This window comes from Mytilus trossulus, chromosome 4 (assembly GCF_036588685.1).
Source record: "Mytilus trossulus isolate FHL-02 chromosome 4, PNRI_Mtr1.1.1.hap1, whole genome shotgun sequence".
NCBI lineage: Eukaryota > Metazoa > Mollusca > Bivalvia > Mytilida > Mytilidae > Mytilus > Mytilus trossulus.
In genome coordinates, this window is record NC_086376.1 from 60,413,497 (window position 1) to 60,437,296 (window position 23,800).

At 32.0% G+C, this 23,800-nt stretch overlaps 2 protein-coding genes across 9 annotated transcripts; one reads left to right on the plus strand and one right to left on the minus strand.

Annotated features, from left to right (window-relative positions):
* Positions 1–225: 225 nt before the first annotated feature.
* Positions 226–16,039, minus strand: LOC134715665 (long-chain fatty acid transport protein 2-like). 8 transcript variants are annotated; one of them, XM_063577995.1, is made up of 11 exons: positions 15,942–16,039; positions 11,605–12,029; positions 10,297–10,407; positions 9,608–9,820; positions 8,917–9,076; positions 6,238–6,358; positions 5,604–5,795; positions 5,038–5,137; positions 3,229–3,427; positions 2,658–2,755; positions 226–968 (listed from the first exon to the last, which is right to left on the minus strand). In XM_063577995.1, exons 2-11 carry the CDS (start codon positions 11,975–11,977, stop codon positions 658–660), a joined length of 1,878 nt encoding a protein of 625 aa, XP_063434065.1. In that variant the 5' UTR covers positions 11,978–12,029; positions 15,942–16,039; the 3' UTR covers positions 226–657. The 8 variants fall into 8 exon arrangements, with proteins under 8 accessions (XP_063434065.1, XP_063434067.1, XP_063434062.1 ...); XM_063577997.1 differs by lacking the exon at positions 15,942–16,039 and adding an exon at positions 12,935–12,980; XM_063577992.1 differs by lacking the exon at positions 15,942–16,039 and adding an exon at positions 12,780–12,964.
* LOC134715666 (uncharacterized) lies at positions 15,894–23,381 on the plus strand. The gene is made up of 3 exons (XM_063578000.1): positions 15,894–16,334; positions 21,273–21,445; positions 23,114–23,381. Exons 1-3 carry the CDS (start codon positions 16,138–16,140, stop codon positions 23,305–23,307), a joined length of 564 nt encoding a protein of 187 aa, XP_063434070.1. The 5' UTR covers positions 15,894–16,137; the 3' UTR covers positions 23,308–23,381.
* The last annotated feature ends 419 nt before the right edge of the window (positions 23,382–23,800 follow it).

The following is a 23,800-nucleotide window of genomic DNA, read 5'->3' on the forward strand; positions in this document are numbered from 1 at the left end:
CGACACAATCATAATGATATAATAAGTACATCTGCGTCTGATAGATTATTTTTAAATGACTGGCATATCCAATTTGTTGGGATTTTTTGGTTAAAACAAAAATAACCTCAAGAACAGCCCTAGTATAAAGTAAACATGTAATGGAATAAGGATTTCTTAACCTGCTTCAGCAGTAAAAAAAAACTTTGTATAAAATGTGAATTTGTTATCAATTTCATGTATGTATTGTATATTAATAAACTATTGTGTGTATTTATCGTTGTGATTTTTCAATATTGACCAAATTTGTGATAGTATTAAGCAATGTTGTTTCAGGTAAAGCACCATACAGATATATGTATCAGATATCATTATGCAAGGTATTATTGCAAGACTCACCTATAGTCATATTATAAAAATTAATAAAAATATAATTCCTGAACTACATCAATTAACAACACAATTGATTTCTTTTTACAAAATTCTCAAAACACAAGAACTTTTCCCTTACAAGAGGACCATTCATTATACATTGTATAGCTTATTATTAAAAAAATAAAACATATCCAAGAACTTTACCCTTACAACATGACTGTTCATTATAAAGCTTAATATTCAAAATAATCTACTTCCTGATTAATAGCACTTAAACAACTTTTGTTCAGTAAATTATATATATCAAAGCCTTGATTTGAGCACACTTCCAAAACTGCTGGCATCTAATGGGACATAAGTCTTAGCTTCATTTGACAAATAATACAATGGCTCAGATATGATCCTAGGGTCATAACCTTCCTTGACAAGGTCAACCTTGTGTTGTTTGAAGGTCACTGTGACTCTTGTTTGTTCCTCCAATCGTAGAAACAGTGGTCTGGCATAACTAGGTAGATTTTCAGAACAATGGTCATGAATTTGTTTCAGTCTTTCTGTAGTTAACTTTTCATTTTCATTTAAATGCAATGCTGCCATGCCTGCTCTTCCATCATGACCTACAAAATAAATCTTGATTTTAAAAATAAGCCTATTATATATCTGATCTTTTCCTATAAGGTTGAATTAATCAAGTCACTGTATTCTTGTCACCTGAGAAAAATCTTACTTTAATAACCTCCACAACTGAACTCAATGAGGCATCCCAATGACCCTTATGCAGCACCGCAGTTATATATATATATTTATATATATATAGTGATGAATCCGATTAACTGACAACATTAACTTAGATCACCAACTGACCTCATTTACTGACCATAATATTTGACCTTAATGATGAATCTCAGTATTTGACTGCAATGAAAAGACGCATCTCAGTTTTTTACTTCAATATAAAAAAGAAGACGTGGTATGATTCTAAAAGGACACAGAAATTAATACCTATCGGTCATTGTGCCTCTTTTGATTATGAGCAAATCCCATACCCCTTAATCATCTATAAAAGGCCTGAAATGACAAATGTAAAACAATTCATACGAGAAAACCAACAGCCTATTTTATGTACAAAAAACAATTTTTGTAACAGATAAACAAACGACAAACACTGTACATGTATTACAGGCTTGTGACTAGAGACAGGCACATACATACAGAATGTGGTAGGGTTAAGTATGTAAGCAGGATTCCTCTAAACCTGGAACAATGTCAATGTCAACAACAAATACATACCACAGTTAACAACCTGAAAAACTTACAATAGTAAATAATCTCAATAACTAACATCAAGAATGGACATTAACAACTGGACACGAAGTATCTAAATGATCAAGATTAAAATTTACCACACCATAAATTGCCATAACATTGAGCTAAAATCAAGAATCATCCTCCAATTACATGCTACCATCAACTCTAGTTTGAGTCCAATCCTAGGTATTTATTTGGCGAGAGATTGTGCAATATCTGCACTTTATATTAAGCTTTAAATAATGAATTGACCTCAATATAAAAATAAGAATGTGTTGTATGATTTCTTGTAAGACAACTCTCCACCAGAGACTAAATGACTTGAAAGGTTAGCAACTATTGGTCATAGTACAGCCTTTAACTATGAGCAAAACCAAAACCCTATAGCATTAACTATGAATGGCAATATTGGATCTATTTACAGTAATGAATATAGTGACATATGTTCTAGATAGACAATAGCTATAATTGTGTTCACGTAAACCAGATCAACAATATCACATTATAATTTTGTAGTATCGTATGCCACTGTCATTCATGTGAAAGGTTAGCTATCAATAAAAATAAGTTAAATTCACCATTTTCCACATGAATAAATGCATGTACCCTGTCAAGGAAACTACCATTGTTTTCCATTTGTTTGATGTGCTTGAGCTTTTGATTTTGCCATTTGATGTGGGACTTTCTAATTTTAACTTTGCTTGGAGATCAGTATTTCTGTTATTGTAATTTCAGATTGGTACCAAATCTGGCTATCTGTACCGTGAAATGGTAGTTGATGTTTGTCTTTGTAAGTTTGTTATTTTTTGCCCAGGAGTTATTTGTTGGTTTGTGTGGTCTGTTGAATCATATATACTGGTATTTTTACCTTGTTCATTTTATGTATTATCATTATAAAATAAAAAAGAGAATGGAAATGGGGAATGTGTCAAAGAGACAACATTATGCATTTAACCCTGCATTTATCAATTTATGACATCAGAATAACTGACACTTACCTGGAACAGTAACACCATAAACATTAGCATCGTGAATGAAGTCCATGAAAGTTATAATATTGGCTACTTCATTGGTGGACACATTCTCTCCTTTCCATCTGAAATGTAAAACATAAACTGAGGAAGGCTGTAAAAACCATATACTCAATATATAGACAGACCGAAATATTGACAGATAGAAGAAACTGACAATGGTAAAATACCCCTCCCCCCACCCTATTTCAAAATTTTGTTGTTTGAGCACCATAAAAAATCCTGAAAAATAAAGGGGCATCCAATAGCATGGCAAACTTGTATCCTTTGACATCTACTGTCATAATATAAAAGAATTTTACGCAAAAACTAAAGCCAAGAGCTTTAATGTGTTGAAAACCGTACCTTGACCAATAATGGTATATTTTTATAAATGTGACTTGGATGGAGAGTTGTCTCATTGGCACTCATACCACATTTTCCTGTTAAAATAAAATTAATATATACTGGATACAAATCATGTATCACTTACAACTTTTTTACTTTCATGTTAAAACAGACATTCACATCTTTGCTTGGTCAAAATAGATAAAAATACCTGAATGTATCCCCAACTCTGTCTTGAAAGTAAATAAAGTAATCTTTGTCCATGTACATCAAATCACCAAAGTTAAAGAATGAGTCACCATCTTTAAACACATTTCTCAGGACTTTCTTCTCATTTACTTCTTGAGGACCTTTGTAGAATTTATCTTTATAATATTCTGGTATTCCTGCTATAAACAATCCTGGTTCATCTAGTAAAAACAATCCATTTACATAAAATAGACAACTACATAAATAACTTAAAATATTCATCTATTTATATATAGCTTGTCAATACAACTTCTTTGACATCTTTGCTTGTAATCACGTTATAACATGAGCAACATGATGGCTGTCACATGTGGAGCAGGATCAGCTTACCCTTCAGGAGCACCTGAGATCACCCCTAGTTTTTTAATGGGGTTTCGTGTTGCTTATTGTTTAGTTTTCTATGTTGTGTGTACTATTGTTTGTCTTTTTCATTTTTAGCCTTGGTGTTGTCACTTTATTTTCAATTTACGAGTTTGACGGGTATCTTTTGACCCTCTTTAAAAAATATAAAATATTTATCTGGCAAATAATTAATATAAAATGTACATACTTTATATAACATCTTAATTATTATAATTATGTTCAACACAACATCTACTCATTCCAGTAAGTGAATATTTAGATAATGACATGTCAACAGTAAAAACAAAATATTGTCACAAAATATCTTGTATCAGCAGAAAACAAAATAACCACACTACGCTGTAATACAATTCCTTGCATTATGACAATTCAAAATACAAAACAACAAAATAAACACACTACGCTGTAATACAATTCCTTGCTTTATGACAATTCAAAATACAAAACAACAAAATAACCACACTACGCTGTAATACAATTCCTTGCTTTATGACATTTCAAAATACAAAACAACAAAATAACCACACTACGCTGTAATACAATTCCTTGCTTTATGACATTTCAAAATACAAAATAACAAAATAACCTGCAACATAATATTTTGATTGATACCTTAAAAGGAGAAAACAACACAAAAATTGTAACCACTACCCCATTCATGTTGGCTGGCCTTAAGCTATTTTATGCTCTTTGGTTGGGTTGCTGTCTCTTTTAGACATTCCCCAGTTCCATTTTCAATTTCATTGTGATATTTCAACAGACAGAAATCAACACAATATATACCATGTAACACAATAGTTTGCTCAAAGTATACCTCATTGCATACTTTTTTGTACAAAATTAAAGACAAGTAAAAATTGAAACTTTTAAAAACTATTTATTTAGTTAAACAATTTCCTGTTCTATCTGCAAGATAAAAGACTCAATACTGACTATGTAAACCATAGTAAGTTTATTTTTCCCTTGACATCCACTGTATATATACTTCCCTAAGTTCCCAAGTTCCCTCCACCATTTAATGTCTCAGGAACAATAAACTTGATATTCTCTCATCACCAATATATAAGTGTATATTATGCAGTGTTGGATCAAGAACTTTTCATAAGGGGGTGAGGGGGGGACTGACTGACCTAAAGGGGGTCCCACTCCAGTTGGCCTCCAAGCCCCCTGGATCAGCCTATATTATGACATGTCAGCAAACAGAACATCATTATAACATTTCACACAATAGCTTGGCTTATGACATATCAAAAGAAAAAGCAAAAATACTTGAAACCGTATATCTTGGTTTGTAACAATCAACACGTAGAACAACACAAACCTACATTTATTTTTAATATGTGAAGCAAAAGTTGACCTAAAACAAAATACAGATTTTGAACTACGATATCTGATGTATAATTCTTACCAAATTCCACAGGAAGACATCTGTTATTCTTATCCCTGTATGGAGCATCTTTCAAACGATCATATTTAATAATAGCCATTCCAGAGGGATGTAGTTTGGACTGAAAATTGTTAACCAAAAAAGAGTTTATTATAAACTATATATGAGATAAGATATCTTTTAATTTATAATTGTTGACAAAAAAATATATATTATTACAAAAATCTGTTGTTTTTTTTTATGTGCATGGGTTTAACTTAAAAAAAACTTTCAAACATACTATATTGCTAAGATTTGTAGGGTAAAAGAAATCATTTATAACATGTTCTTAAAAAAGGATAAACAACAATACATAGTCTGTATTCATATTCATTAAGAGAAATATATGCAAGAAAGGTGTTAATGCTCATAAAACTATGAAATGTTTATGTTGGTAAGTGCATGACATACTTATTTGAGGGTCTAAAACAATTTAGAAATAAATCAAAAACCAGCATGTAATACATGTAATAGAAAAGTTTTTGTTTTTGTATTTACTTAAATCATTATTCTGTTGTCCTATTTGGGTCATGAAAAGACATACTTACAAGAAGTGGAGAAAGTCTTCCACAAGCACCAACTCTACCGTTAACGTTGAATGTAGCAGCTGTTCCTTCTGAGGCACCAAAAAATTCTACAATTTGTGGTATATTAAATCTATCCCTAAACTTCTCCCAAATGTCTTTCCTAAGTCCATTGCCCAAAGCTACCTTTATCTTATGGACTTTATCTTTTGGATGCTGAAAACAGAAAAAATGTAAATTTTTGTAACTTGGCAAATATTTTCTGATCAAATATAAGACGATATGAGGCCATGAACAATGTCTATCTCCTTAATTTTAAAGACAATGATTAACATGAAATAATTGATCATAATTACTTTAATTGATCTAAATTAACTGCAGACACCATATATCACTGACTGTGTTCACCTTAATGCAACAACTAAACAGTTTTTACCACCTGGAAGAAAACAAGAAATATCTTCATCAATCTAAAAACTATGTTCACTTGTACAAAAATACAGCTTGAACTTCAACTCCATCATACATTAAAAAAAAAAAAAATGGATCTTCTTTAAAACCCTAAAAAACTTTATATAATTGTATACCTTGATACAAAACTTTCTGATTTTGGGATTAAACCCAAAGTAATTTACTCTTAAAGGTGAATCAAACATACCTCAGGTACAGCTAGTAGATATCTACAAAGTTCTCCTATATACTGAATGACTGTGACATTGTGTCTTCTACAGTCCTCAAAATAATGATGAGCAGAAAACTTTGTCCGCAGTAACATTGTACTACCTGAAAAAAAATGATAGAACTTTACATATAATCCAGCTGAAGCATTCCATGTCACCATATACCTGGTGATCCATTAGAAATAGTCAATGACATGAAATATCTGGGGATTTCATCAAACAATGTCTAGGCATTGACTTAAAGTATATCTGGTTACCATTCACTTAATCCTACCATAGAATGGTGATTAACGTTCTATATAACAGATTAACATCTACTAATCTTAGGAAACATTGTCAAAAATACCAATAATCTCATCAATGACAGTCAATCATATCAAATAGCATTTTCCAATTGCAATTCACATTGAACAGTCAATAACATTCCAATATCCCCTTTATATTGTCTGATCTCATTGAACAACAGTCAAAACCAAATATCCCTTTTATATTGTCTGATCTCATTGAACAACAGTCAAAACCAAATATCCCCTTTATATTGTCTAATCTCATTAAACAACAGTCAAAATGAAATATCACCCTTGTATTTTAAGATCTCATTAAACAACAGTCAAAACCAAATATCCCCTTTATATTGTCTGATTTCATTAAAGAGTCAAACCAAATGTCCCATTTTATTCTCTGGTCTCATTAAACAACAGTTAAAACCAAATATCACCCTTATATTGTCTGGTCTCATTGAACAACAGTCAGAAACAAATATCTCTTTATATTGTCTAATCTCATTCAAGATAGTTGTAAAAATAATGTCAAAGATCCCTAAAGAAGAGTGTGATAACAATTTAATTGAATATGATACCTACCACAAGCCATAGTTGTAAACAAGGCTAGTATAGCAGCACTGTGATAGAGAGGGGTAACAGTGTATAATTTTTTTGATTTGATTTTAAACATATTTTATTCATTAAGATATGAAAAGGATTGAGCAACAGGCACAGCCTATAAAAGCTCTCTCCATAATACATGTACAAGGTATGATTCAATTACAACAACTGTATTTAAAATAATGCAATTTAGTGGAACATGCATGCTACTTGTGAGCACACACGAGCAAAATATGTTAACAGTGTTACTTAATAAATGCAAAGTATATATAAATATGTAGGCAATTAATCATCAGTTATTTAAATTACCTTGAAACATGCAAATATCCTTTATAAGTCATTAGAAATATATATATGGCTTGAAGGAGACACTAAGCTTGCTTAGTGTAATAAATGAATTAACATTGGAGTGTAGAAAAAAATAAAATAAAACTAGATGAAACATAAATTAAGTAAGTTTCAAACAAAACGTTGAGTGTCACTGATATATTTCTGAACAGATTTAAAAATAGCAATATTCATATCATATGATAATAATCTGTTTCCAAAAGGTAGTAATTCAATATTATGTCAACATTATCAACAATGGAGTAAATGGAATCAAGAAGGATCTGTCTTACATCATTATACTTAGGGCAAATAAAAAAGAAATGTTTGTTATCCTCAACAGGATGGTTACAGTTTGTGCAAAAAGTGTTCTCAGATAAGAACTGATTAAATAAATGAGATTTAAGGTTGCTAGCATTATTTCTGAGTTGACAATGACTTATATTAAGTTTCCTTATCCCATAGTTGAAAGGTTTAAATATATCATCAGTCCTATAAAACTTATCCACTCCACTTCTAAATATTCCCAAACTTGGTGACTTTTGTAAACTCAAAGGAAGACTATTCCAAAGTCTTATAGTGGAAGGAATGAAACTATTAAAATAAGAGCTAGTTTTAGCAAGAGGCGGGTGAAGAGTGTTATTTTCATTCCTCAAAGTATAAGGGGTTTGTCTGGGAAGATAATTTTTTGTGATACCTACCACAATCCATAGTTGTAAACAATGATAGTATAACAGCACTGTGATAGAGAGGGGTAACAGTGTATAATTGTTGTGATACCTACCACAATCCATAGTTGTAAACAATGATAGTATAGCAGCACTGTGATAGAGAGGGGTAACAGTGTATAATTGTTGTGATACCTACCACAATCCATAGGTGTAAACAAGGCTAGTATAGCAGCACTGTGATAGAGAGGGATAACAATTTAATTGAATATGATACCTACCACAATCCATAGTTGTAAACAAGGCTAGTATAGCAGCACTGTGATAGAGAGGGGTAACACTGTATAAATAATGTTGTGATACCTACCACAATCCATAGTTGCAAACAAGGCTAGTATAGCAGCACTGTGATAGAGAGGGGTAACAGTGTATAGTTGTTGTGATACCTACCACAATCCATAGTTGTAAACAAGGCTAGTATATCAGCACTGTGATAGAGAGAGGTAACAGTGTATAATTGTGGTGATACCTACCACAATTCATAGGTGTAAACAAGGCTAGTATAGCAGAACTGTGATAGAGAGGGGTTACAGTTTATATTTGTTGTGATACCTACCACAATCCATGGTTGTAAACAAGGCTAGTATAGCAGCACTGTGATATAGTGGGGTAACAGTGTATAATTGTTGTGATACCTACCACAATCCATGGTTGTTAACAAGGCTAGTATAGCAGCACTGTGATAGAGAAGGGTAACAGTGTATAATTGTTGTGATACCTACCACAATCCATGGTTGTAAACAAGGCTAGTATAGCAGCACTGTGATAGAGAGGGGTAACAGTATACACTATATCATCATGTTCCAGTCCACCAAGGTATAAAAACTTGCTCATTCCTATAGCTTTTGTTTGGTTTATTATAGCTGGCTTTGGTAGACCTAAAAGACAAACACAGATACTGTTGGTTTTTTTTCAATTGAAGAACAAAAGTTAATTGACTTTTAATTGTCAGAATTATATGTTGACTACTAGATTTGTAGCTTATTTCAACTTTTTTTTACGACTCAGAGCTGTTTACTCAATTATTTACATTTTATATCCCTACATATGCTTTTATTTATACAAACATCAAGTGTTTCTTCTTGTTTTGTGGACAAAGTAAGATAAATCCAGGATTTTTACACTCAGACATTACTGATATTTTATATTCCTGCACCTTGCAAAAGTATTGTAATTTTTATGACAAGTACCAAAATATTATTTTTTGACTTGAAAATCTTAACATATATTTCAATGATAAATATCTGAAATTATCATGGTTAGTAGAATGTCTACACTATTATTATCAATGCACTATGTTTTTGTACTGTATTTCAAAAGTAGTGATAAGTCTAATGGATGATTTTTATATCAAGTCAGTCCTATAGGGTTTTGATTGAATTTCATGCAATCTTCACACAAAAACCTACCAGTAGTTCCTGAGGTGTAGATGTAACAGCAGGGAGTTATTAGATTCATCGCTGATCTCACCGTACGGCTTATCTCTACATGGGGAGCGGATAACATCAACTGGTCCCATGACTGGTACCCTACTGGTGCTTCTCCTATCCCTGTTCCCATTAGGTAGACTGGGATGGGCAGTTCCTGTTTTATATCGTCAACATTATGAAACAGATCACTTCCTGAGGTGAAAAGTATTTTGATTTTTAAATATTTGTCAAAAATATGGTTAAATTTCTTTACTTCTTGAACTATTTCAAAATAACATTGCTGAAAAAGATCTGGATTACCATAAACATGATAAAAGTATGATACTTCTTAAAAGATGATTTTCATTGATGTAATTTTTTATGGAGTTATTTTTTTGTCTGCTTTAATTTGTTAAGAGGGCAACCATTTTGATTTTTTATATATGACTTAAGTACCACATTTTTAAACATGTAGCACTTTGTTCTGAAAATATTTTTTTTCTTTGGTCTATTGGTCTGTTCAACAATTCTAACTTGATTGATTTGTTAAGGAATTTGTGTTGACCTAAGATGGATTTGGTCCTTTTTGTTGATATAGCTCCTCAACTGTTTCTGTTCTTCACTTTTTTGCCCTAGGTTGGCTTTAAATAGTACTTTAGCTTAAACTGATGTCATTGTAAAGACATTACCTTGACCAACAATCAGTACTTTAGCTTCACTGATTTCTATGGAATGTAGTAATGGCTTATGTTTGTTATTTGTGTTCAGCAAAGCAACGGCAACTCCAATTTTCTGCAAACCTGTGGAAAGACAATAATAGATGACAGAGATAAGCTTTGCATTCACTTGTACATGTTGACATGACAAAAACAACATAATACTAGTAATGAAAATATCTGCATACAAGAAACCTGTAAAAGTTAATGATAAGTAAACACGTCATGTATCTAATAAAGACAACAATGCATCAAATATGTTGAACAAGAATGTGTCTCAAGTACACATATGTCCCATCCACACTATTTTCAATGTTCAGTGGACCGTATATCTCTAATTTGGCATAAGATCATATCATAGGGAACATGTCTACTAAGTTTCAAGTTGATTCACAGAACTTCAGCTGCATAACAAGAATGTGTCCAAAGTACACAGATGCCCCTATCGCACTATCATTTTCCATGTTCAATGGACCATGAAATTGGATAAAAAATCTAATTAGGCATTAAAATTGGAAAGATGATATCATAAGGAACATGTGTACTAAGTTTCAAGTTGATTGGACTTCAACTTCATCAAAAACTACCTTGACCAAAAACTTTAACCTGAAGCAGGACAGACGGACGAACAGACGGACAAACAGACAGATGGATGAACGGACGCACAGACCAGAAAACATAATGCCCCTCTACTATCGTAGGTGGGGCATAAAAAACTACCTCTACCAAAAACTTTAACCTGAAGCAGGACAGACGGACAAATGGCCAGATGAACAAACAGTCGGACAGAGGCACAGACCAGAAAACATAATGCCCATAAATAGGGCATAAAAATGGATAAAATATGGATGCTCTGTATTTTAAAAAAAAAAATAAACAGATCAATATTTTTTTTACAAAATACAAACGTTAAATTTCCTATCTCTAAAGAAAACATATTTTTTATCCAAAATAACACTTACACAAATATAAGCCAAATAGCACACCATGACATATTAACCAGAGACTATTACTACAGTACATTGTACAAAGGTCCCATAGTGTGCTGTCAGATTAATACATATATATCAATTATCAATCATTCTGTTTTTGTTTTTTTTACATCAAACATATTTAATCATGATTAATAAGTCAACCAAAAGGTCCACACAACAAGTTTGGTTTACATTGAAAGACCCACAAAATGAATGACAATGTTTTACTTTATAACAGACCTAAAAATATCTTTATAACTTTCTTCATTGTTCATGAGTCTATAAAATAAAATTGCACCAAACTAACCCAGAAATGTCCAAACAAATGCTGGTTCATTTGATACAAGAATAGCAACAGTATCTCCTAGCTTCAATCCCATCTGTAAAGCTATATTGGCAACTCTACATGCCTGTTCATTCATAAACTCATAGGTAAAAATTCTATCTTGAAATATTATAAATGGCTTTTTTGGATTATTTTTTGCAGAGATTTCAAAAAGATCAACAAGAAAGTTTCCACTTAGTGCATCTGTCATTGTTTTCTTTCCATATTTTCTTCCTAGTTTCAATATTGGTAAATCATAGCCAATCCATGGGAACATAGTTCTCCAGGCCGCCAATGATACCCCTACTATTCCTCCTACTCCCAACAAAGCTGCCTCTTTTCCTGTTGGCGGCATTGTCAATCCTTAGCTGTGTCTGTATTTATTTTACCATAAGCAATTATACTATCTACAAAAATAAATAGAAATTTTACAGAAAAAAACATAAGTTCATATTGAAATTTATTTTTATTATTTAATTTTGCTTGTAATGTCATCTAAAGCCAGTTATGTGGCAGGTAGCTACCTAGCTTCGTGTACAAAATGTAGACACTAAATGGTATAGATTGTGTTCTGGCAATGTTATTCCCATTATTCCTCACTGTGTTGATTTAATCAGCAGTGAACCCTAAGTTAACACACATTCACTAATAGGTGAGGAAAACCATCACATAGCCTTGTCGGGATATTTTTTAAAAGCATTTTGGTATAATTATTATAATAAAAGAAAAACAGAAATATCTGATATCTGATATCTGAGACATCTACAAGATGTCATAATTATTTGGACAACACAATCATCTGCTCGTATTTGAAATCCTACCTTTAATATGAAAACTTACTCGACTGTTAGCCTAAATGTCCTAATCGATGACTATATGAGAGACATGTTGACTTATCATATGAACGTGCACTGTACAGTTGTAGTGTACAGGTAGGTCTACATTGTGACCGCATATTACCTGTGTTGAATTTGTTTACCTATATTTAGTCAAATAAAAAGCAGAATTGATATCTTAGAGTAACGATACAGATACTAGTTTCAGTGTCCAATCATATTGTAATCTAATAGTTTTACATTTTTAAGAATAAAACACCTGTTTTTATGTCAATTAAAATCTATCAAAAAATCTTTGTTTACATTTTGGAAAACAATAACCTTTCACGTCCTACATTATGACCTCATCTCATGATTAACTGTAAAATAGTTATATGATGTCTTGGTAACTTTAATATATATTGTTTGTGTATTAACGCCTTAGTGCCTTGCCCTCAGTGAGTAGAACTCTATGTGACTAGAATTTTCATATTTACTTTTTGAAAGCACGCCCCCTTTTCTAGGACCGGAAGTCAATAAATATTTACAAAATTTATCCTAGACGGAACAACTAAAATTTCCGTACATTTTTATGATCACATTTTTTTTTAACATTTTTTCAGTTACTCACGGTTTTAATTGTATATAATCATCACTATGCCATGATTTGAATAGTACAAATCCTTGACTGTATGAAAGATTTTTTTTTTTTAAATACTTGAAAAAGAAGGGGCCTGTTACTTCTGAATGGTATTCAAGCATCAGTTTATTTCTTTTTCAGTGTCTATAAAGTTTTGTTTTTTAAGTTATCCCTAAACATATGGTATGATCAAGTGAAATTTCATAAAAGCAAGGATTAATTGCAAATGGTATAAGAATAAGAATAAGAATAAGAATAAGAATAAGAATAAGAATAAGAATAAGAATAAGAATAAGAATAAGAATAAGAATATTTTATTTCCAATTAAAGGGCCCTATAAAGAGCTTTCATGACAATACATACTGCAAGTACGTAAGATTAGACATAAATTAGAGACATATCATATAAGAAAACAACATTGTTTAATACTATTAAAAATGCTATAAAAGGCCAGGACAGAACCAGATAAAACAATTTACATCTTTAAAATATACCATTTAAAATCATATACCACTTAAAATATGTATATTTGTGGTATATATGTTTCTGAATAAATATTTCACTGGAGAATCAATGTTTTCGACTGTTATAGTCTGGTGGACTGGTTTGCAATAAAAATTTGTAAGGGTTCCGCGGAACCCAGTGTCTCGCCTATTTTTGCTGTAAATCGCAGGCTCAACAACAATGAGGAAAGAAATCAATAAAAATATTCCTCTTGTTACTATTCTATGATTTTAAGATAATCTAAGTCCATTTAAAAGTAAATAACAGAAAAAAACGGAGTAATCTTTTTACAAACTTTACTTCTGGATACAATCTTATGATCATAAATAAGCTTCTGTCCAAGTTTGGTACAAACCCAGGATAGTTAAAGAAAGTTATTAAAATTTTAAAAACTTTAACCAGAGTGAATGTAATGGTTCCCCGCAGAAAAACTAAGTCCATTTATAAGTAAAATACGGAAAAAATGGAATTTTGTTTTAACTAAAAACTTTAACCACAGAGTGAATGTTTTGTTTCCCCGCAGAAAAAACTAAGTCCATGGCATTTATAGTAAAATACGGAAAAATAGAATTTTAGTTTTACAAAATTTACTTCTGGATACTATCTTATGATCATAAACAAGCTTCTGTCAATTGCAAGTTTGGTAGAAATCCAGAAATTTGGTAGAAAGTTATTAAAATTTCAAAAACTTTAACCACAGAGTGAATATTTGTTGACGCCGCCGACGACGCCGACGACGACGGAATGTAGGATCGCGTAAAGTCTCGCTTTTTCGACTAAAGTCGAAGGCTCGACAAAAAGCTTGAATTACTAATTGATACATCCCAGTAATTCAGGCTTTTAGGACAATAGAAAAATACAATAACAATGGTTTTGATGTTGAGATGGTCACCAATTTGATGGCATTCATATAGTATAATAATGTACAATCGTATTGGTCAATACTCGAAATTCCACCGATTTAGATCATGCATTAAAAAAAACCCTCTTTCGACTGAATGCGACTTTCGGGAGGGGTGGGGTGTATACTCTAAATATTCAATAAATATGCGATTGCATCTTCTGAAACACATTTTCCTGTTCCAACCATATATGAGAGTCTTGTATGACTTAGGTAAAAAGAAGACGCCAGATATATTGCAAGAATTTGCTTCAAAATCACCAATATGTTTACCTTATCAGCACACTTAATATTATGGAAATTAAAATGACTAACGCCACCTAATAATCATGCATTTTACCTGCCTCGTAGGTTTTTTTTAATCAAACCGGCAATAAGCAGTCCCCAAAAGAGGAGGTAAGCCAGGGAAAAAGTAATACACCTTCTGTTTAGATAGAGAAATTACCCTCCCTAGAAAAACAAACAACAACAACAAAACGTAAAACAAACTAGCAGAAACAAAAAAGAAGTCATTATCAGGTAAACTGTAGGATAATAAATCTGACTTTGATTCAAGTTTAGTCCTCGTATATCTTGCTGAAGAAAAATCATACGAATTCATATGACTTTAAGATCTCCAGTAACATTTTTATTCCAATGGTGTTCCGTTAAATCTTGAAACCAATCTTACCAAGATTACAGAACTATGTATAAGTCATTGGTCATTATGATATTAACATATAGGATCATATAGAATGCGTACGGGGTATATATAATAAACCCAACATTTCAAGAGAAGAACGTTTTTACCTATTCTGCACTGAAGTAGAGATAGAAGAAAATGTTTTAATATCTTGTCATAAATATACAGATATAAGGCAAACATTTTTGGAACGGCAGCACATTGATATCTCGATTAACGCATCAAAATAATAATCTAGAGATTCAATGTACGGGCGCGGTAAGCTACCAAGTTATATATAAAAAAAAAAGAAGATGTGGTATGATTGCCAATGAGACAACTATCCACAAAAGACCAAAATGACACAAACATTAACAACTATAGGTCACCGTATGGCCTTCAACACTGAATGAGCAAAGCCCATACCGCATAGTGAGCTACTAAAGGCCCCGATCAGACAATGTAAAACAATTCAAACGAGAAAACTAACGGCCTTATTTATGTAAAAAAATGAACGAAAAACAAATATGTAACACATAAACAAACATCAACCACTGAATTACAGGTTCCTGTAAACTTTTTATCATGTTTGAAATGCATGTGTCGATCATGTCTAACATATAACATGAGTAACAATATAAAATGTTAGAATGAATGCATATAGAAGCGTTACATTTTATCTGTCACGTTTTTGTGATGAATTTTAATACAAACTTCAAATAAGGTATATGCTAGTATTAAGATAAGCCAGAAAGCAAATAGTTGTGCAAAGCAATACACACGAACAATGATATTTACCTGTTAAACATGGATTCTATAAACCTGTGTCATAAAGTTGAAATCTAAGAGAGCTTCGTACAAAGGTATATAAAATACTGTTATCAAACATGATAATTAGGTTCAAAGTTCACATAGTACGGACGATAATATAGTATAGTAAACACGAGGGAACGACTTAAAATGATATCAATTATTATAAAAAGGACTATGAAATATGCCAAAAAGTCATAAACGATCGCCAATTATAACTCGGAAAACTTTGTATTGGATTCTTAGTGTATCTGTTGTGTGTTATTTATTCCATCTATCTGTTGATGTCCAAAATTTGTCTAGATTCGTTGAAGCTGATCCCAACGATGTTTTCTACCTCCTCAAAGATCCAGTCAACCTTCTCATTTTGCATCCTAAAGTGTAAGTATTTCATTATAGATTTATGACAAGCGGAAAGCTGAGGAAAGTTTACAGAACCTACCTTGTAGACACCCTCTTTTAGACTCTACCTAAGTTATTTAAAGTTTTTAAATTGACAAAGACCTATAACTTCCTTGTTCATAACCTCTTTTATGATCCTATAGTTGTGGGGAACATTAAAAGAATCTTAACTATCTTCTATAGGAAAACGTATTCTTATATATAAACTCTATAATGATCATATAGCTGTTAAACATTTCTATGAATCTAAACTATACTCCACAACCGTAGCCTGAGGGGGGATCGAGGGGTTTGTTTGACCCCCCCCCCCCTCATTTTGAATACAAATAATCACTGTTAAATTCGACGTTCTGTTTGAATTGTAACTGTAAACATGGTAACAGTTGAGTATGATTGTATCCAACGCCCCCCCCCCCCCCCCCCCCCCCCTTTTTGGGAAATTTCTGGCTTCGAGCCTGCCCTCTATATGTTACATATGCATGCATCTTTAGTTATAATACCCATAATGATGAGATTGACTGCTTTAAAAATGTATTGAGTTGAAATATTTAACACCATTCCCATGTTTTATCATATATCATGCTGGAATTGGTCAATGGTAGCCACAGGACCGGACAACCAAGTGGAAACACTCTTTTCTGTCCAGAACTCATGTAACTGGATGAAGTCTACGATATGGCGTTAATAAATAGTCGCCGTGACATTTTATCAAAAGATTTAAACTTAGGGCTGCGTTGAACCAATCTCTCTTCTCTACAACTACACCGTGATTATATATTTGTATTCGGAGTGTACTTGACTGCTATGACTTGCTGTATCATCTATTATGTCCATCTTCTTTCTTTAATTTCAATCCCAACGAAAACAAAGTTTAACATGCTTAATAGGAGGATGTGCATCAACTCATTAGTAGAAAATTTCCTAAAGTTGTTGATTTGATACTGAATAATTCTACTGACGCACTCTTATCTTTTTTTAATTTTCATTTTATCAAGTAAGGAATGTGACAGTTGTTGTACATTCGTTCGATGTTTTTGGGCCTTCAATTTTGCCATTTCACAGATCTATACTTGATTACGGACTTTCCGTTTTGAATTTTCCTCGGAGTTCGATATTTTTGTTATTTCACTTTCTACATGTATGACCATCAGGAACTATTAAAAAATGCATCTTCGTCTATTCATGAGGATTTTATTTATCAAATCACAGAATCAGAGAGTTGTTTTGTTAGACCAAAATCAAATTTCGTCTGAATAAAACTAGTATAGAAACGTCGCACGCTACTGCATGGTGTTACTTTGGTGAAATCACGGACAAGACACATTCATCTTGCTAATTTTTAAACATTAACAATGATATTATAAAGTGTTGTATATCATTTTAAAGCTTTTAAACTCTTGTTTCAGATTATTGCAATTTTGTATATATGTAACAGACCATTTTCATTAATTAAAACTCAATAAAACCTTTATTTTGCAATATTATTTCCTTGTCCCGCGTTACACTTTTAGTTTTGTGAAATTCTGAATAACGTAAAAAACATATAATCTTTTTTTACCAGACGATATAAAAGTTTGTCTAGAACAAGCAATTTATAAGTGGGCGATTACGTAATGTCGATTTTCTCTCTCGAAAAGACGGAAATATAAGAAAAAGGGATCAAGATGATACAAATTATGTGTCCCATGCACGAAAGGTTGCCGTAAAAAAAAATTATTTGTCCCAAAAAAGGGAATTCCAGAGCAATCCCCATGTCGAAAGTAAATAATTCTTATACTAGTATTTTGTCCAAAGATCACACTTTCGCCTCATGCACTAATCAGAAAATTTTAAAACAAATTCTTTTTATTCGAGTTGATTAGCAATGTCCGACATTTTGTCCCCTTCAAACCAAATTAAACGTAGAGTTACGTTTTCTGTGTTTTCATGATGTTTATTTAATACAGTGCCATTCGCTACATAATTTTTTATATAATGGATAAAAGTATATATTTTTTTCTCTATTTTGATATTAAATTCCCATAAATTAAATCTAATATACAAGATATCAGATAAAACTAAAATGTCCGATACAATGTCCCCACATACGATTTTGACGTTATTTAATAAAATATGCTTCTAACGTTCCGTCTAATTGTCATGATTACGGTTTCACAGATGATTTGTAATACGGCTATTTTATTGTGTTGCTTAATAAGAAAACTTTCAAATTAATGTTTTATTTTGAAGCTCTGCCGATTCACAAAAAGGGGATGGGGAGAGAGATTTCCTCGCGGAACTGACGTGTTTTCCGGACTATAATAGTCGGATCCGCTATAATACAAATTAATAGAAAACAACAGCTATAATATTTGTTCCCGCTAATTCCCTTGCATATATTTGTGCAGAACTGCCATGCTAGATATGCCGTAGTCCTTTTGCTTTGACATTCTGGAGTGCAAAAATTAATGCATTTGCAGTGCATAGTTTATCCATAAAAAAAGAAATCGATTGCCCTTATAATTAAAATGTATATAATTAAAAGGTTTCAATTCAAGTTACTTTTTATACGACCGCAAATTTTGAAAAAATTTTCGTCGTATATTGCTATCACGTTGGCGTCGTCGTCGTCGTCGTCGTCGTCGTCGTCGTCGTCGTCGTCGTCGTCGTCGTCGTCGTCCGAATACTTTTAGTTTTCGCACTCTAACTTTAGTAAAAATGAATAGAAATCTATGAAATTTTAACACAAGGTTTATGACCATAAAAGGAAGGCTGGTATTGATTTTGGGAGTTTTGGTCCCAACATTTTAGGAATTAGGGGCCAAAAAGGGCCCAAATAAGCATTTTCTTGGTTTTCGCACTATAACTTTAGTTTAAGTTAATAGAAATCTATGAAATTTTGACACAAGGTTTATAACCACAAAATAAAGGTTGGGATTGATTTTGGGAGTTTTATTTTCAACAGTTTAGGAATTAGGGGCCAAAAAAGGGCCCAAATAAGCATTATTCTTGGTTTTCGCACAATAACTTTAGTTAAAGTAAATAGAAATCAATGAAATTTAAACACAATGTTTATGACCACAAAAGGAAGGTTGGTATTGATTTTGGGAGTTTCGGTCCCAACAGTTTATGAATTAGGGGCCAAAAAGGGACCCAAATAAGCATTTTTCTTGGTTTTCGCACCATAGCGTTAGTATAAGTAAATAGAAATCTATGAAATTTAAACACAAGGTTTATGACTATAAAAGGAAGGTTGGTATTGATTTTGGAAGTTTTGGTCCCAACATTTAAGGAAAAAGGGGCCCAAAGGGTCCAAAATTAAACTTTGTTTGATTTCATCAAAATTGAATAATTGGGGTTCTTTAATATGCCGAATCTAACTGTGTATGTAGATTCTTAATTTTTGGTTCTGTTTTCAAATTGGTCTACATTAAGGTCCAAAGGGTCCAAAATTAAACTTAGTTTGATTTTAACAAAAATTGAAACCTTGGGGTTCTTTGATATGCTGAATCTAAAAATGTACTTAGATTTTTGATTATTGGCCCAGTTTTCAAGTTGGCCCAAATCGGGGTCCAAAATTAAACATTGTTTGATTTCATCAAAAATTGAATAATTGGGGTTCTTTGATATGCCAAATCTAACTGTGTATGTAGATTCTTAATTTTTGGTCCAGTTTTAAAATTGGTCTAAATTAAAGTGCAAAGGGTCCAAAATTAAACTAAGTTTGATTTTAACAAAAATTAAATTCTTTGGCCTCTTTGATATGCTGAATCTAAACATGTACTTAGATTTTTGATTATGGGCCCAGTTTTCAAGTTGGTCCAAATCGGGATCTAAAATTATTATATTAAGTATTGTGCAATAGCAAGTCTTTTCAATTGCACAGTATTGTGCAATGGCAAGAAATATCTAATTTCCCAATATTGTGAAATAGCAAAATTTTTTTTAATTAAGAGTTATCTTTCTTTGTCCAGTATAGTAAGCAAGAAATATCTGCAAGAATTTTTTTTAATTGGAGTTATCTTTCTTTGTCCAGAATCAACTTAAATCTTTGTTATATACAATATACAATGTATATTCACTTTTTACTACCAACTGATAAATTTAAATAATCTTTACCATTCAGTGATAACAAGCAGTTTTTTTACATCATGTATTTAAATGAGTAGTAATTGTTGCAAACTCCATTAGAATATTTTAATTGAAATTAGTTTTGGAATAAGGGAAAGGGGGATGTGAATAAAAAATTGGATTAAATTTTTCTCATTTGAAATTTCATAAATAAAAAGAAAATTTCTTCAAACATTTTTTTGAGAGGATTAATATTCAACAGCATAGTGAATTGCTCTAAGAGAAAACAAAAATTTTAAGTTCATTTGAATACATTCATTCTGTGTCAGAAACCTATGCTGTGTCAACTATTTAATCACAATCCAAATTTAGAGCGGAATCCAGCTTGAATGTTGTGTCCATACTTGCCCCAACCGTTCAGGGTTCAACCTCTGCGGTCGTATAAAGCTGCGCCCTGCGGAGCATCTGGTTTATTTTTAATTTGTTAATAAAACTAAAGCTTAAAATCTTTTATCTAAGAAAAATAATCTTTTCTTAGGAAAACAAATCAATCCTTTAAAATTTATTGTAAAAAGCCATCTGAACAACATGCACTCCAACGTTTTTATTTTGTCTTACGTCTTTGAATGTGTAACGTTAGGTGACACCAGTATCGTGCGACGTTTCATACAATTTAAATATTTAATTGAACTATCTTTTTAGAAGTGCTTTCGTTTGATCTATATATATATTAGGTCAAAAGCTCTTTAGAGCTTGTGTTGCTTATTTGTACTTATGCCGAATCAAAATAAAGTTTTCTTATCTTATCTTATCTTATCTGTTCGGATTTCTTAATGTATAACATGCACTTTACTGTACATTTTTTAGAGTTGAAATACAGATACTAGACAGACATTCCCAGATGACTCTGGACTTTGCAGAGTTTTACATGACAGAACAGTTATCCTTCGGAAATTCGACAACTCTGGTTAATATGGTGGCAAATCCTGTCGATCGATCAGTGTCTCTCAAAGTCAATACATTCCTCGATCTATTACACAGTTAGTATATTTAACAATAAAATTTAGAATGGGAATGGGGAATATGTCAAAAAGACAACAACCCGACCAAAGAGCAGACAACAGTCCAAGGTCACCAATGAGTCTTCAAATCAGCGAGAAAATCCCGCACCCAGAGGTGGTCCTCAGCTAAAATTACGTGCTTGTTCGGTGAAAATGGACGTCACACAAATTAAACTCCAAAACATATAAATGAACTCATAACCAAAAACATTAACAAATACATGTGTATTGTTATTTTGATAACACTAGTTGAATCCAGTTGTCTGGTTGTTACTCAAGTTCAAAACACAGTAACTCAAAGTGTAATATAACTGTGAAATCTGTAGATTGCTATTTAAATAAAAGATTACTGAACTACACCTGAATGCCAAGTAGGCAGCTAGAATTGCTCAGACGTGTCAAAATACACGTGAAAGTTAGTTAATAGAATTCCGCAGTCGTTTCCAAATCAATGTCAAAGTGAGTAAAGATAATTACTCAGTCGTATCCAAATCAATGTAAAAGTTAGTAAAGATAATTGCTGTCGTATCCAAATCAATGTAAAAGTTAGTAAAGATAATTGCTCAGTCGTATCCAAATCAATGTAAAAGTTAGTAAAGATAATTGCTCAGTCTTATCCAAATCAATGTAAAAGTTAGTAAAGATAATTGTTCAGTCGTTTCCAAATCAATGTAAAAGTGAGTACATGAAATTGGTAAGTCGTTTCCAAATCAATGTAAAAGTTAGTAAAGATAATTGCTCAGTCGTATCCAAATCAATGTAAAGGTTAGTAAAGATAATTGCTCAGTCGTTTCCAAATCAATGTAAATGTTAGTAAAGATAATTGCTCAGTCGTTTCCAAATCAATGTAAAGGTTAGTAAAGATAATTGCTCAGTCGTTTCCAAATCAATGTAAAGGTTAGTAAAGATAATTGCTCAGTCGTATCCAAATCAATGTAAAAGTTAGTAAAGATAATTGCTCAGTCGTATCCAAATCAATGTAAAAGTGAGTACATGAAATTGGTAAGTCGTTTCCAAATCAATGTAAAGGTTAGTAAAGATAATTGCTCAGTCGTTTCCAAATCAATGTAAAAGAGAGTACATGAAATTGGTAAGTCGTTTCCAAATTAATGTAAAGGTTAGTAAAGATAATTGCTCAGTCGTATCTAAATTAAAGTAAACGTGCGTACATAAAATTGCTAAGTCGTTACCAAATCAATACAGAAGTTAGTAAATACAATTGCTCAGGCGTTCTTGAATCCATTAAACAGTTAGTATAGAGGATTTATCAGTCGTTCCCAAATCATTTAAACAGTTTGTATAGAGGATTGCTGAGGTGTTCTTGTGTCAATTAATCAGTAGGTATCGATGATTGCTCAGTTGTTTCTTAAACCTAGAGGATTCATCTGTCGCCATATAATCCATTGAATGGAATTGTGTGTTGGTGTAAATCAGATTAAAGTTTTTGTTAAGGATGATCCCTATGTAGTTATAGTCGTATGCAGTTGAAACTAGGTTACATGTTCATTATCCTGTGAAGTTTTGTTTTATTCTTGTTAGTTTATTTGACACGACATTCCAACATACACATACTAAAAAATGTAAAGTAATATAACTTAGCACTTTACAATGATAAACATATGACCCATGTATCGTTTTTATTTTTAGTTTCTATTGATTGGAAAATCCACAGTAAGAACAAAGGTACAAAGACATACACTCAAATAGAGGAAGAAATCCGTGTCAAATGTCCAATGTTATTCAAATATGTCATTGGAGATCTATTGTATGAGTATCATCATATTCTCATGGACAGGATTCAACTAAAATACTCATCTGAACCTAGTATTGCTCTCATGTGATCTAGCATAATCTGTGATATTTTATTAAATTTTGTAATAAATGAAAGAATTAAAATGTTTGTGGCTATTTCAAACAGCTTCTATGCAGATTGGCTTCATTATTTCGATTACTAGTATTAGTAGTCAATAAACAAGTGTAGGATACAATGCTAGATTCTGAACAAAAGGAGTAAGGTATGGAACTATTATAAAAGAGATTTACAATTTGTGCTTATTTTCTGGAATAATTCTTACAATTATTTTTTTTTTGGATATTTCATGCATTTATTTTGCTTGACTAAACAAAAATTAAGATGTGATATGACTACCAATGGGACAGCTCTCTACAAGAGACCAAATGACACAGAAACTAGCAATACTATATCTCTCCCTATTGTTGGTGTGGTTTATAGTGCTCAGGCTGTTATATGTAGTGCATTGTTTGTCTTTTCGTGGTCAGTTTTTCTTCAAGTAATGAGTCTTGAATATTTCCATGGCATCTTCGACATTTTTG